This window comes from Castor canadensis, chromosome 4 (assembly GCF_047511655.1).
Source record: "Castor canadensis chromosome 4, mCasCan1.hap1v2, whole genome shotgun sequence".
NCBI lineage: Eukaryota > Metazoa > Chordata > Mammalia > Rodentia > Castoridae > Castor > Castor canadensis.
The window spans coordinates 171,963,344-171,980,000 of record NC_133389.1 but is presented as its reverse complement, the minus strand read 5'-3'; the positions used below and the strand labels follow the sequence as shown (position 1 = coordinate 171,980,000).

General features: G+C 37.3%; 1 protein-coding gene across 13 annotated transcripts in view; it reads left to right on the top strand.

The window, feature by feature from the left end:
* The window catches only part of Dock10 (dedicator of cytokinesis 10), a 247,620-nt gene that overhangs the window by 172,679 nt on the left and 58,284 nt on the right, over positions 1-16,657 (top strand). For all 13 annotated transcript variants that reach the window (XM_074071859.1, XM_074071858.1, XM_074071857.1 and 10 more), the window contains exons 16-24: positions 1,586-1,665; positions 3,972-4,159; positions 4,756-4,821; positions 6,469-6,561; positions 11,159-11,282; positions 11,480-11,601; positions 11,935-12,021; positions 13,902-13,994; positions 15,933-16,051. In XM_074071859.1, coding sequence (XP_073927960.1) covers positions 1,586-1,665; positions 3,972-4,159; positions 4,756-4,821; positions 6,469-6,561; positions 11,159-11,282; positions 11,480-11,601; positions 11,935-12,021; positions 13,902-13,994; positions 15,933-16,051 — 972 coding nt within the window. The remainder of the gene's footprint in view (positions 1-1,585; positions 1,666-3,971; positions 4,160-4,755; positions 4,822-6,468; positions 6,562-11,158; positions 11,283-11,479; positions 11,602-11,934; positions 12,022-13,901; positions 13,995-15,932; positions 16,052-16,657) is intronic.

Here is a 16,657-nt window from a genome sequence, read left to right as displayed (position 1 = left end):
ATTAATTTTGTCTATACTATGAAACATGTACCATAAGTATATGATAAGCTTTTATTTTAATTGGAAGGGAAGTTTGCTAATGTTCATTTTTAACCTGAAAAACTTTAGAAAACAAAATAAAAATAAGAAATAAAATCTTCAGAAAGCTCTGCTTTGTCAAAAAATCCAATCTGGATTATCTCATTCTTCTCAATTCAGGATGCACACTCCTGAAGTGAGGGGACCCTCTCCCCTTTAATCATCAAACACCCTGGACAAAGCCCACACGAGAGTCTGCAAGGTTACCCAAGCCACCATGAGAAAACTGAGTGCTTTTCCTCTTTACTTTTTTGCTAGTTCACTGAAGCACGAAAAGTTGTAGTGCTGAGCAGAAGGAAGTAGGCAAAAGGTTTTGGGATGAACTGATATAAAGTAGAGGGAAAAAAAACTGTCACCAAACTTATATTATCAGTGAACAGCAAAAAAAGTTGACACCTAGAATACACAATGCAATGCTGACAAGAAACTATTTCATGGAATCTTCACACCATATGGCATTTATTCTTAGTGGTGTGATGATAAATGTTAGCAACTGACTCTCTGGGGAAAATAACTGCTTAGTACCGATGGCCAATTTCTGTGGTGTAAATTCTCTTATCATTGCTAATTTTAAGCTTTTAATAAGTCTTACCTGAAGAAAACACAGGATTAAGTAGCATTTGCACCATACAATTAGATATAAGCAACCCCAGGGACATGCATAATCTTATCTTGTGTTAAAATACTTAAGAAGTGATGAACTTTGAATACTTACTACCTCTATGTTTAATATAATTTATTTAATGTTAACTATTGGGTATATTCAACCACCGACAGGCAGAATTCCTAAAATTTAATATTCAGCTTTCCCAAGCTGACAGGAGCTGGTTCTGACCCTCCACTGAAATTTTTCCACCAATCAAAGTAGATTTCTTGGGAGGTGCAACATTTGAAGTCATTATCAGCAACTTCCACACTACCACAGAGGAAGACTGGTGAGATGTTTGTAGTAGAGATGGAGGGAAGAAAATGCAAGTCCTCAGGGTCAATGAGAGAATGTGGGTGGAGATGGGTGGGGAAGGAGAGGCTGCACACAAGCACAGAAGGGGTCAGGGAAAGCCCCCTCTCCACCTTGTTAGTTGAAGAGGAAAAATACAGATTCAGCAATTGCAGCAAACAAGTCTTGCTCTCAAAACTGAACACTCATCCTGAAACAGAATTGCTTAAGTCAATTCAAGCACCTTTTGTTACCAAAGCTATATAATTTATTGTTTTGTTGCCATTTATATAAGTGAAGTAGGAAAAAAAACTTAATATAATCTTCAGAATATCTGTGCTTTGACTCCTGCCTGATTTTTATTTTTATTTGCAATAGCAAATAATCTTCAAAACAAAGCTAGCTAGAAATCATCACAAGATAATTTTAGGGTCTGCTATTTACCCTTCTTAAAGCTCACAATTATGTACATTGCATTTTTTTTCTTGAGAATGAAAATAATACTCTGTGTGTGTGTGTGTGTGTGTGTGTGTGTGTGTATGTGTGTGTGGTGTTGATACACTTTCACAGGGCTGACAGAATAAGCAAAATGCAGACCATACCCGGAAGCCTGGATATTGCTGTTGACGCCATTCCTTTGGAACATCCAAGTATGAGATGATGTCATGATTTAGTTACAAAATTTTGAATATTTTATTGGGGTGGGGGTAGTGGTTGCTTGGTTTCGAGATTTTTTTTGTTGTTTTTTGTTGTTTCCAAAATGGAAATGGAATTCATTTTGATATAGAAATTTGGGGCTTCTTATTTCTCCATTAAGAAAAACAATGAATATTGTAATACAAGACTATATTTTGGGAAGCATAACAATTATCTGGTATGCAAATCTAGGTTAATATCTAGCAAGAATTAAATTATATCATTTAATCCTAAAAACCCTAGAGGAGCTAGGTGTGATGGTACATGCCTGTAATTCCAGCTACTCAGGAGGTGGAAGCAGAAGGTTGAGAGTTCAAGACCAGCTTGGGCAAAGTTAGTGAGTCACTATCTCAAAAGTGAAATACAAGACCTGGTACATGCTTGTAATCCTATTCACATGGAATGTGTAGGTTGGGGGACAGAGGTCCAAGGCCCAGCCCCAGGCAAAAAGTACAAGACCCTATCTACATAAACAACTAAAGCAAAAAAAAAGAAAGAGAGAAGGGGTTGGGGACATAACTCAAGTGGTAGAGAAGTTACCTAGCAAGCACAAAGACCTGGGTTCAACCCCCCAGTACCAGAGGAAAAAGAAAAAATATTACAAAACCTTGGAGAATTGCAAATGAGTAGAGTGAGGTTTGGCTAGATGAAAAAAACTGATAAAACTCATAACAGAGGCATTTATATTCCATCCAGTTCCCCTGACTCAAAATACAGACTGGTACTGCCACCCTGTACCACCAAGGGCCCTCTGAATTCCCTGTGTAGCCACCCAAGTGGCCATGCAGTGATTGTGACTGAAAGATTCTTAAACTGTTATTATACAGAGGAATCTATGCTTTTCAGAATATATATTTTTAAAAAACTGCTAGATCAGTAAAAATTTGAATTTCAAAGCTTTTATTAACCTACAAATGAGAGTTTCACAATTTGGAATGATGCAGGACTTCCTGTAATGAACTGGGGAGAGGGCCATTACCACAGGATATCTGAATTACCATTAGCACAATTAAGTTTTCCATTCTAATAGTTTTCCACAGATCATTTTAATATGAAATACAGTGTACATTCTAAAATGTACTCCAAATCATTTTTATATTGATTGGTGGGAAAAAGTGAGCATAAAATAAGCCATTTCCCCTCTACCTGATTTAGGGAAAAGGACTTTTATTACCAGTGGAAAAGAAAAACAGCAAAAGAGGAAACTGAATATTCTCTTTGAAAGAACTGTAGGACATTACAGAAATTTGAACATACAATAAAAATATTATAGTTGATTTTTGGATAACTAGTTATTTGATTCCCAAATGCATATAACTGATCATTTTGATTTAGCTGAATGCAAGAAAATCCTCCACAGGTAAAGGAAGGTAGGAGGCCTTGCTGTCTTTCAGTACCACAACTTTGGCCTTCAAAGTCCTTAGTGACAAAAGTTTTGATTTATAAATTCCTATGGTCTTTCTTTCTTTTTATCCTGAACAACCAAGAAAGTCAAAATTTTAAAGTTTATAAAAATTGAAGAGAAAAATAAAACGTAGCGTATGATATAGAGAGCGCTTTAGGTCCTCACTGTGAAGCATTCCATAGGGGAAAATAGTACTAATCCATCTCGTGCTCTCAGTTGTAGACCCTCTGGGCAAAGTTTGCTTCTGTGGTATCCCAATAGCTGCATTATTTTTACAGTAGTGTAGCAAAGGTCAGCAGGTTACTCCCACTTAGGGTTCATACAATCCCACTTAGATTTTATAAGATTTGTTTTAATAAGATTTCTTCCACAGGATCGTTAACTAAAATTTACTTTTTAGCTGGGCGTGGTGGAATACTTATAATTCCAGCACTCAAGAGGCCAAGGCAGGAAGATCATGAGTTCTAGGCCAGCCTAGACTGAGAGGCTCAGAGTTTGAGGTCAGCCTGGACTACATAGTGAGACCCTGTCTCAAATAACAATAATAATGAAATAAAATAAAATTTACTTTTTAAATATAGAAAGAAAATAATTTTAGATGTAAGAGAAGAAAATGGTTATAAATCCCTCTAAAAGATTTGCCAGATTTTTAAACATGAATTTTGGTATTAAATATATAACTTGTTTATCATACCTATATCCTACAAATATTTCATAGAAGCATCAACTAGCATCTGTTGTTACAAAAGTATGGAATTTCTCTTTTGAGTGGATTCATTTTCAAATATGTGAAGTATTGCACACTTAAAAAGATCCATATTAAATGACAAACTCTTATTTTCTGATTTTTTTAAGACTGTGTAACATCATCCTTTATCCCTGTCAAGCCTTTCAACATGATGGCTCAACCAGAACCCACAGTGGAGGTGGAAGAATTTATTTATGACTCAACAAAGTATTGCCGTCCTTACAGAGTTTACAAAAATCAGATGTACATTTACCCCAGACACCTCAAGTATGACAGCCAGAAATGTTTCAACAAGGTATGGTACAAGTTTCTGAGATGTCATCATCTTCTGTCTTCATCACATCTAGACCATACAAGATGGATTCTTGAACATGCAACTACAAATAACTGTGAGCTAACACTTTGGAATAGAAAAATATTTGGAGAATGCTTAGTAAGGAGCAGCAACATCTTGGAATTCGTTATAGGATTATTTAAAGTTAACAGTTTTGTAGCATCTTAAGAGGTTACAAAATATTTGTCTTAGGATGTTCATGTTAGAATTGTGTAGAATGTTCATATTTGAATTGTTTAAAGGCGCACAATTTGGGAACATATTAATAATCCTTTCTAAAATTAGCCCTAAATATGTTCTAGACCATTTTTTAGTTTCTTATAATACTCTAAAAATAGCCTGCCTACTTCCTTCAATATGAGCTTTTTCTTTCCTTTTAAATATCTCCAAATCCTTCTGCTTCTTATGAATACTGTTGATAATGACCCAAGAAAATGTTGGTCATTTTACATTATTTCAGATTTAATTAGAAACTACATATTTTAGGCACTTAGATTGTGCTGGGGTGTTATTAAAAAGCAAATTACAATTTCCATTTTCCCTCAATGTAATTTCAGGCACGAAATATAACAGTGTGCATTGAATTCAAAAATTCTGATGAGGAAGGTGCGAAGCCTGTGAAGGTGAGCCAAGTCGCCAAGGGGATAGAGCATAAGAGGGAGGGCAGATGCCTCGTCTTTTGCACCAATGAGGGCTTTTTATGTGAGTGTGGTTGAAAAAGGAGAGATTTAATACATTTGTTTTAGATTTTTGGAAATATTCCTCATTGAGAGCCCTCATTAACTAGACCTATTGGAGGCATCAGTCTTATAGCTCTCTCAGCTTTTTGTGATTTAGAAAAAATAGAAGCCATTCTGATGTGAAATAAATACAAAGATTTTCCTCTGGAGGTTCTGTTCTTTTCTTAGGATAGCTCAGCTCTTAATTGAGTGTGTTATTTAAAATGGCACATCCTGGCTGGCCTTGGTGTGGACTGCACAAAGGGTGCAGCGGGGGCCTGGTGGCTGAGGCAGTGGCCCAGGGAATTCTCACATTCTGAGAAGGTGCTGTGGCCAAGTACCCAATGGCTGGAAAATCAGTTCCTATTATTCATCACATGATTTAGTAAGATCAATAAAACTGAGAGGTTCATATGAACTGTGTTGTTTTAACCTATAAAATTGCAACTGCATGGCATTCTTTTAGAGTACATATTTGATATGTACTGTTTTTACTTAGAGGTTTCAAACAACATACAGTAACCTATGGAAATCTATGGAAATAAAGAGGAAAGTTACTTTTAGTGTGGCCCAACTGCCAGATCTTGATGTTTCAGTGAATCTAAGTGATGAAGTAGTAAAGGACAAATCTAATTTCTAACTAACCCCATCATTATCTGAAATTATCTCTGAAATCACATGCTCTAAATATATACTACCAAGGTTTGTAACCTTTTCCAGAATGATCAGTTTGAGAATAAATACAGAGTAAAGAGAAAGAGTTCTTCAAAATAATCTTGAGACATTGTCAGCCACAACAGCAGGAGAGAAAAATTAAAGTGTAATATAATTGTCAGGCAAACAAAGACATTGACCAGAGTGTATCGGGTCTGCTAGATTGGCATTCTTATGGGGAAAGTTCTTGCAAAGTGGCACATCAGAGGTGTATGGTTCTCCTGCTTCATTACATTCTACACATCACAGGGAGATATACCAAGGCCAGAAGAAGAGCCCAGAGCTCTGGGCTAAGGAGCATTTTAAGTTGCATGACTTGGAAGTGCCATATCCCATCCTCTGACCTGATTAGGGACTGAGCTAGGATACCAGTGCAATGTGACAGAGCCAGGAGGCTGACCTATTCTACCAGCTCAGCCTTGATGATTGGGGGCTGGCATGCCTGGGGCTGGGGTCCACCCAAGACTGCGATCACCCTGGACCTTAACTCTAGACCAAAGCTAGTTCCATCATCCCCTTCAAGAAGCCATTCAGTAGGGATCCATGTTGAGCAAATTAGTGCACATGTCATAGTAGTCAAAGGTCAGATAGTGAATTGCTCCCAGTATTTGGCCCTGATGTAATATCTATATAACAAATAATAAAAGCCTTCAGATTTTCTTCCATATCCCATTGAATAATAAAAGCAGAGCAGTATGCCAAATAACTTCAAATTAACTAGATTTCAGGTCAACTTGGTAACTTACCACAAAGTATGTTTTGATGAAGGGATTTATGACTGAAGAGTTGACTTTTTTTAGACACTCATAATTGTTCAATTGGTAACTTTTTGAACAGTGTATTTATGGAAAACCTGGAGGTCCTCTCTTTACCTCAGCTGCCCACACAGCAGTTCTGCACCATTCCCAGAGCCCAGATTTCTCCGATGAGGTAAGGACCAAGCCTCCACTTCCCTAGTGGCAGCTAAAAAGGACGGGTAAGTGGATCAGGTAAACACTGTCCAGACCACACCCTCAGACCAAGGCCATACCTGGGCAGGTACATGCACTTACCAAGAATTTTATCCATTGATTGATGGCTGCTCCTGCGGTGTTTCAAATTCATGTATTTGCGCACAAATACATGAACTTTTGAAGTGTGATGTTTTTATTCTACCATTTTTTTCAGAGAAGACTAATTTTTTTCTTTTATTTCACTGGTCAGTATAATAAAGATTATATTAGATAACTTTACAAGTATATGGCAGCATTTCATGTCATACAGAAAGAGCAAAGGACTAGAGTATGAGCAAACACTAAGCTGCATGAACTCGACTGAACTTGGACCCTCCCCCGCACACACACATCTCAGTGTGGAAGGACCAAAACTCATTGAGTCAATGGCAAGTTACTATACACATAGCTTATGTTATGAGCAGCTTCAGACAAACAAGTTTCAGGGATTAAATTTAATTTCTTCTCATAAGACAAAGATCTGAACTAATGCAACCCACTGATATCATACCTGAGATTCAAGGTATAACACTTTTTATGTGAGGTTCCTATTGATACCATAACAAGTTACTACCAAAAACAATACACGTTTGTTTGTTACCTTACAGGTTTAGAGGTCAGAGGTTGAAATGGGTGTCAGGGGACTGAAAAGAAAGTCTCCACAGGGCTGAGCACCATCTAAAGTTCTAGAGGAGAAAGAGGCTGCCCACCCATGTTCCTTAGCTTGTGATTCCTTTCCAACAATCTCATCGCTCTAACCTCTTGTTTCTGCCCTCCCACCTCCTCTGACTCTAACTCTACTGCCTTCCTCTAATGAAGAACTTTTGTGATCACATCGTGTTCATGTGGAAGATTTGAAAGAATCTTCCCCATCTCATGGTCCTTTACTTAATCAGATCTGTAAATTCTTTTGTTTCCATGTAAGGTAGTGTATTCATAGATTCTGGATGTTAGAACATGGAGGTTATCTTTGGCAAGTGTTTTTCTGTTCATCACACCTTATTGCATATTAATCATTTTGAAAGTAATTAATAGAACACCAGTGATACTACCTGCCTGACCTTATCTCCTATCTCAAAATCCACTTAAATGGTCCTAATTTCCATACATAAATTCAGAACAGAAGGTAAAGAAAGTAGACAGAAAGAGCTATTATATTACAGAAGATTTATTGTATTGGTTGACCCTTTGGCAAAACCCATGTGACACTTGCGTTCTCTGTAGACATATGAGATTTTTTTAAATTAATGTTCTGACAGTTGTTAACTCTGGCTTTTAACCTTTTTCATTTTCATTTGTTTCCTGAAATCCTCATAAAAGCTATGAACTTTGCCACATGAGAAATGTATATTATGAATAACTTAGTGATCCCTGCAGTTGCAGATTTAAAACTAAAATTTTATTTTCTTTTTTATTGTTTTATTATTCATATGTGCATACAAGGCTTGGGTCATTTCTCCCCCCTGCCCCCACCCCCTCCCTTACCACCCACTCCGCCCCATCCTTCTCCCCCCCAGCCCCTCAATACCCAGCAGAAACTATTTTGCCCTTATCTCTAATTTTGTTGAAGAGAGAGTATAAGCAATAACAGGAAGGGACAAGGGTTTTTGCTGGTTGAGATAAGGATAGCTATACAGGGAGTTGACTCACATTGATTTCCTGTGCGTGGGTGTTACCTTCTAGGTTAATTCTTTTTGATCTAACCTTTTCTCTAGTACCTGTTCCCCTTTTCCTATTGGCCTCAGTTGCTTTTAAGGTATCTGCTTTAGTTTCTCTGCGTTAAGGGCAACAAATGCTAGCTAGTTTTTTAGGTGTCTTACCTATCCTCACCCCTCCCTTGTGTGCTCTCGCTTTTATCATGTGCTCATAGTCTAATCCCATTGTTGTGTTTGCCCTTGATCTAATGTCCACGTATGAGGGAGAATATATGATTTTTGGTCTTTTGGGCCAGGCTAACCTCACTCAGAATGATGTTCTCCAATTCCATCCATTTACCAGCAAATGATAACATTTTGTTCTTCTTCATGGCTGCATAAAATTCCACTGTGTATAGATACCACATTTTCTTAATCCATTCGTCAGTGGTGGGGCATCTTGGCTGTTTCCATAACTTGGCTATTGTGAATAGTGCCGCAATAAACATGGGTGTGCAGGTGCCTCTGGAGTAACCTGTGTCACTGTCTTTTGGGTATATCCCCAAGAGTGGTATTGCTGGATCAAATGGTAGATCAATGTTTAGATTTTTAAGTGGCCTCCAAATTTTTTTCCAGAGTGGTTGTACTAGTTTACATTCCCACCAACAGTGTATGAGGATTCCTTTTTCCCCGCATCCTCGCTAATGTTGCTAATGATGGCTATTCTAACAGGGGTGAGGTGGAATTTTAGTGTGGTTTTAATTTGCATTTCCTTTATTGCTAGAGATGGTGAGCATTTTTTCATGTGTTTTTTGGCCATTTGAATTTGTTCTTTTGAGAAAGTTCTGTTTAGTTCACTTGCCCATTTCTTTATTGGTTCATTAGTTTTGGGAGAATTTAGTTTTTTAAATTCCCTATATATTCTGGTTTTCAGTCCTTTGTCTGATGTATAGTTGGCAAATATTTTCTCCCACTCTGTGGGTGTTCTCTTCAGTTTAGAGACCATTTCTTTTGATGAACAGAAGCTTTTTAGTTTTATGAGGTCCCATTTATCTATGCTATCTCTTAGTTGCTGTGCTGCTGGGGTTTTGTTGAGAAAGTTCTTACCTAGACCTACTAACTCCAGAGTATTTCTTACCCTTTCCTGTATCAACTTTAGAGTTTGTGGTCTGATACTAAGATCCTCGATCCATTTTGAGTTAATATTGGTATAGGGTGATATACATGGATCTAGTTTCAGTTTTTTGCTTTATTTTCTTGATTATGGCAAAAAACAATGTCATTGATCACAAAAATGGTTAAATTTTTCCAAGGCCTTGTTATAACAAAATGTTAATATTTGTAGTATTTATTAGGTGAAAGATATTTTCATTTACATTTAGTTCACTGGAATCTTGAGTACTTGGCTTTAGCTAAAGAAGAAAATGTCTTTTGATTGAATTAATTATTGTGCATTTTGAAATATATGATGGTTTTTGTGACTGGATTAATTTACTGGTATATAAAGAATGTGTAAGCTTGTAAACCTCGCAAACTCAGAGATTCTCAAACTTTACAATAGATCAGAATTACCCGAAAGCCTTGTTGAAACACAGATTACCACTGATTTGAGTAGTCAATATATCTGACATGGGACTTGAAAATTTACATTTTCAAAGAAGTTTCCAAAAGGCGCTGACTGAACAACAATTCCAGGGGCTCTACTTTGAAAACTACTGCCCTAAATCCTTTCCTGAACAATGTGAAAATAAATTAGCTAAATACATGGGGAATCTAATAAGTAAACTAGTAGGTGATTTGCATTGCTTTCACCTTATTGCTTGACTTGACAATTCTGAGAACTACTTTAGTTGCTGATATTAAGCTTAATATTTACCTGACAAAATCCTGGAAGTCAGAGCTTAGTGTTCATCAGAAGATGTCACCTCTTGTCTTGGAAAACCCTAGTGCTGACTACATGACCCTCTAAGTCACTTAGACCCCCTAGCATCACTGGTTTGGGTCCCACCTCTGCACCACCCTCTTCACAAGATTATGGGGGATTAAATGACCATGTATTTGATGGGGCTTTGAAAACTGAAAGGCAGTATAAAACATTTCATTCCATAAATATGGAGCAACTTATATCAATTTTATGTTTTATGTTTATTTAAGTTCAAAGTCATATTTACAGAACAACAGCATAACCACTTCACAAAACAGCTCATTACTTAGTTACCACAATAACACTTTTTCTACACTTTTGTTACTGTTTTAGAGGAATAGATTCCATGCTTAAGTTACACCATTTGCCACTGCCATGTTTCTTGGCAATGTATGTATGGATTGCTTGAATCTTATCAAAATGTAGACTCTGAGTCAGTATTTCTGGAATGAGGTCTGAGATTCTGCATTTCTAATGAGTTTCCAAGTAATACTTGTGCACCTGGTCTCTGACCACACTTTGCAGGGCAAGACTCACAATTTACTTGATTCATGTCCCTTGATGAGACTTTTTTAGTGTGTATCTTCCTTACATTCTAAAGTTATGTCTATAGATGTGTGTGTTTAATCCATACTCCAGTAGCATAAATCAGCTAATGAGAAACACTGGGTAATCTAAATTAATCATTATCCACCATAATAAAGAAGTAAAAACATCAACATGTTGATACATTACAGCTAGAAGCATATTTATTGAGAGTTAAATCAGTACTATTGAACATGGACCTATATTTTAATTGAAATTCTTTTGTTGACAGTACTTGGGTTTGAACTCAGGACCTTGCACTTGCTAAGCAGACACTCGATCACTTGAGTCATACATCCAGCCTTATACTTTTCTTAAAAATGCTATATTTTGTCTTATTCTGCCTATGGGTAAATGATTTTAATCTCCATGTATGATCTCTTTCATTGCAGGTAAAAATTGAGCTACCAACACAGCTCCATGATAAACATCATATTTTGTTTTCTTTTTATCACATCACATGTGACATCAATGCAAAAGCCAGTGCCAAAAAGAAGGAGGCTCTGGAAACTTCAGGTACTGACAGGAAGAGATGTGAAGTAGCTTTACTTCTTTACATCTGTTTGACTTGAGTTGGAGAAGTCTCTAAAAAGCTCAGATATATTGAAATTTTTGGTGAGCTTAGTGATCGTGCATGACAAATGGGTGCATTTTTACATCTTACCATGGAAATTTGTGTTCAAAAGTTTTCTCCTTATTATTCCTTTGCACAGTGGGATATGCATGGCTTCCTCTGATGAAACAGGATCAGATTGCTTCTCAAGAGTATAACATCCCAATAGCAACTAGTCTGCCTCCTAATTATTTAAGCATTGAAGATTCTTCAAGTGGAAAGGTATTCAGCAATATGTAATTTATGCTAAAAAGCATGAGGATATCTACTTTCTCTGCTACTTAAGACCATAGTGTGTGTATCCATTGTACTTATGAGTTATGTGTACCTACAACCATCCAAACCCCTTGTAGTTTATGGCTACTAGAAATGAATTACTAGCAGTGACTCCCCTGGCAATATCTCCAATATTGCCAAAGTTATTTTCATCTTTTCTTTTCTATCTCTGTAGTAATGTAAGGTTAATGGTTTGGGATGGCAAATGAACACAAGCTAAATAAGCTATTTACTTTCTCTCAAATTCTCACAGTGACAGTAACAAACTCTTTTTTACAGCATGGTGGGAGTGACATTAAATGGGTTGATGGCGGCAAACCACTTTTCAAAGTGTCGACATTTGTGGTCTCAACAGTGAACACTCAGGTGAGTGCATTCTTCTCTGACACACAGAGTGATAAGGAGACTCCCATGTGCCCAGGATGAAACCAGTCATTCCATGAGGGATCAGAAGTAGTTGTTGAATACTCCAAAGGAAGAGGTGTAGGGCAGAATTTTATGCCTCTCTCCAGCTAGATAAGTAACCCTAAACCTCTACGCCCAGGTGCCATAAAACTTCAAACCAAAATATTAGAAGTGTATTTAACTGGATGATAGTCCTATTGCAGTATGATTTTCTTCCACTGACAACACCCCAGATGTTGAAGTTATTAAATGTTAAAAATAAAAGATTTTGGACATTTACTACAAAACTAATCCAATTCCCAGTGCCTACCCAGGATCATGAGATTGTCAGAACTTCATTTGAGAGTCACCTTGGTCAAGTGCTGGCTCAGTGTCCCTGGACAAGTCACTTTACCCCCTGCAGTTTGTACTTCCACATCAGGAAAATGGTATCAACAAAATATCCCTACTTAAGGTTGTGATGAGGAGCAACACGAGAAAACATGTCATGAGCTGCAAAACGCCACCTGTGCATAGGTGATCATCACCAGTACTAAACTGCCACAAACTCACCTCTGCTGTGGCAAGGCATCTTCGCTTTTCAATTTTTCCCTCATGCTGCTTTATCTCTAGCCCAGACTTGGTTGCTAAGAGCAGTGAAATAATGTAGATAATCAAAATTTTATGTGCTTTAAGGCAAATTTAGTCCTCGTATCCCCTCTTACCCCTCATAATCACAATGGATTAAGCCGTCTCTCCTCAGTTTCTAAGTGCCCACGTCCCTCTCTGCACTCTCTGCCTTCCAGCCAACCTCATCCACTTCGTTCCCCTGAGATTGATTATACTCTGGCCCTTCTTAGGCACCTCTTCGTCTCTCCTCCTCTTCTTTTTGCTGGTCTGGTGGGTTCACACCAGACCTTTTCACTGAACTGGTCTACCTGCCCAGATAGCAACCTCCTATGTGTTTGAAACACTTCTCAAACTGTGATTAAGTAGGTGTGTGTGGAAGTTGTGGTGTAGTGCTGGTCTCCCCATCATGATGGAAGATCCACAGAGGAAGGGACCATGATTGCCCTGCCCTCCACTCTGCTCTGAGTGCCTGCCAGGGGCCTGGCAAACAGTCAGCTTTCAATAAATAATGACTGACTAGATGAGTCATTGAAGTGATATTTAAAAGGAAAGAGCTGTCCCTAGTTAATAAAGAACAACAGCTTGGAAATATAAGACATCGTGTACACATCCACCCCAACCTGAAGGGAATCCATGCCTCAGATGCCCTTCTAGAATCATCAAATGCCAGAGAAACATTCAGAATTCACTCAAATTCTATATCTTGCTTCCTGACTGCATAACTCGATGCAGAATTCAGAGACTTTCCAAATAGCCTTTGTGGGTAAGAGTGGATTTTATCTCACAACAATCTTTATTGAATACTTCCTAATATTGGACTGATTCAGGGAATTTTAAGCCCGGAAATATTCTTGCACATATTAAAAATGCATGCCCTCCTGTGTGTTAAGGAATATGTAAGAGAAATTGGTAGAAGTCTATGGAAGAAGCATGAATAGAGAGATAAACAAAGGAAATTTTCAAAGAAAAAAAGGAGCCCAGCCAAGGGAAGTAGCTCTCTAGCTATTGCCATGTGGCCAAGAAAGACAACAAAACTATGAGACTGAAGTAGGAGAGGGAGTGGCTTTGTAGTTCAGTAGGCCTGGATGTCCACTGAGAATGGAAGCACTGCCATTGTGATTCCATGATACAGCTCTTGTGCACCAAGGCCTCCACCCTCCAGAAGCTCTCACCTCCCATCACAGGGAATGTAACAGTTTGTTTCATCAGAAACACTTCTTTTGCTATTGCAGGATCCACATGTGAATGCATTTTTCCAACAGTGCCAAAAAAGAGAGAAAGACATGTCTCAGTCACCTACCTCAAGTTTCGTCCGCTCTTGTAAGGTAACGTAGCATGCAAGCAGTTTTGGAGATCTCCAGGGTAAACATGAACCAAGGAGACCTCCCATTTTCCACTGAATATTAAACTAAGAGGTGATTCTTCTTGAAGACTTGGAAACAACTTATTGATTCAGATTGTAAATGATTTTATTTTACCATTTCTAAATAGTTACGTCTGTTGCCCTAAAAAGAAAAAAAGCAGATCAGTTTTTGCCGAAACAAAAATGAATGAAAATCAGTCTCTTTACTGTGATTGGTTAAGTGGAGAGCCCTGGCAACATTGCCTTCACGCTCTGTCCTTGTCATGCTAACGGCAGTGTAGAGTAAAGCCAGATAAAGGGGAGGGATGGTATTCATAGCCACATTCTGAAAAACACCAGCAGAATGTGCTCAATCATTTATTCTTATTCATGGAATCAAAAACCTTTACAGGAATTTATCACATAAGCATGATGTTTTGAAATATGTGCACATTGTGCAATGGCTGAGTGAAAGTGATTAGCAGATGCATTACTTCAGATACATATCATTTTTGTGGTGAAAACATTTAAAATCTACTCTCCTAAAGATGTTCCAAACATAATTGCGGACTTGGCATTGTGACACATACCTGTAATCACAGCTACTCAAGAGGTGTAGAGAGGAAGATCACGGTCCAAGGCCACTGTGAGACCCTATTTGAGAAAAAAAAAAAAAAAAGCAAAAGACTGAATGGATGGCTCAAGGGATACAGCATTTGCCTAGCAAGTGCAAGGTCCTGAGTTCAATCCCCAGTACTGTCAAAAAAGAAAAAGAACACAATTGTTATTGGCTCTCTTCATCACACTGTCCAATAGAGTCCTTGAACTTACTCCTAACTGAAATTTTGTACCCATGACCAACCTCTCAGTAACACCTTCCTCTCCAGCCCTTTGTAACCACCATTCTACTCTTTGCTTCTTTTAGTTCAACTTTTTTAGATTCAACACATTATCTCACACAGTATTTGTCTTCCTGTGCCCAACTTATTTTACTTACCATAATGTCCTCCAGGTTCATCCATGCTGTTGAAAATGGCAGAATTTTCTTCTTTCTTAAGGCATTGTGTAGATGAACTATATTTTCTTCATCTGTTTATCTATTGATGGAAATTTAGGTTGTTTCTACAGTCTTCATAGAACAAATTCTAGATTTTATTTCATGGAATAGATTGCATGATATTATGAATAATGACATAACAGTGCAGATGTCTTATCAACATACTAATTTCACTTCCTCTAGATGTATACCCAGTAGTGGGATTGATGGAGATCAGGCAGTTCTATTTTTTCATTTTTTTGAGGACCCTCTATAGTTTTTTTCTATTATGGCTGTCTAACTTGCATTACTACCCACAATGCACAAGGCTTCCTTTCTCTCCATATCCTCAGCAACACTTGTTATTTTTTATCTTTTTGATAACAGCCATTCTAACAGGGTTAGCTGTGGTTTTAATTTACGTTGCTTTGATGACAAGTGATGTTGAGTACTTTTCATATACCTGTGGACAGTTTGTGTTTCTTCTTTTAATAAATGTCTTTTCAGGTCCTTGGCCCATATTTTAAATTGTTATTTGCTTGCTATTGAGTTTTTTTAGTTCTTACTGTATTTTAGATGTTTACCCCTCCTCAGATACATCGTTTTCAAATGTTTTCTCCCATTCTGTAGGTTGTCTTGCTTTCGTGATTATTTCTTTGGCCTTGCAAAAGCTTTGTGGTTTGATGCAATCCTATTTGTCTATTTTCACTTTTGGTGTTTCCTTTTTAGGAATTATTTCCAAAACATCATTGCCTAGATAATCAATTTGAGATTCCCTCCTGTGTTTTCCAAAAGTTTTGGAGTTTCAGGTTGCAATGTAAGTCTTTAATCCAGATCATGCTTTATATTTAATTGGTATCTTTTTTTTCTGTCAATTTACTACAGAATTTATTAAATGTGGAAAAGATTCATGCAATCATGAGTTTTCTGCCTGTAATCTTGAATCAACTCTTCAAAGTCCTGGTACAGAATGAGGAAGATGAAATAAGTACAACAGTCACCAGGTATCCACAACACAACTTGGGAGAAGAGGTTGTATAATAAGAAAAACAGACTTCTTGATTTTATCTGAATAGCTATCGAGTTACTGGTGTGTATTTACACTTCATTTGAACACATTTCTCAAATTTAAGTACTTCTCAGTCTTGAATCTTTATCTGCTAATCACCTATTATTACCACTAGTAAAGTATTAGATGTTTTTCTGAATTTTTCTTAGGTTTTTGAAAGATTTTACTTTGAGATGATCATAGATTCACAAACAGTTGAAAGAAGTAATTTGGAGAGAACCAATATACCTTGTACCAGTTCCCCCACACTGACAGTATCTCAGCATTTTCCATATATACATATACCTTCCATATATATGGAAATATACAATATGTAACCTTTTGTTACTGGCTTTTACACTCAGAATAATATTCAGAGAGTCCTAAAGATTTATTCCGGTTGTTCATCTATCAATAGTTCATTCCTTTTCATTGCTGAGTAATATTCTGTGATATGGATATAGCACAGATTTAATAATTCACTTGCTGAGAGATGTCTTGATTATCTTATAATATATGAATAAAGCTACCACAAATACTCATGTACAACTTTTGTGTACTT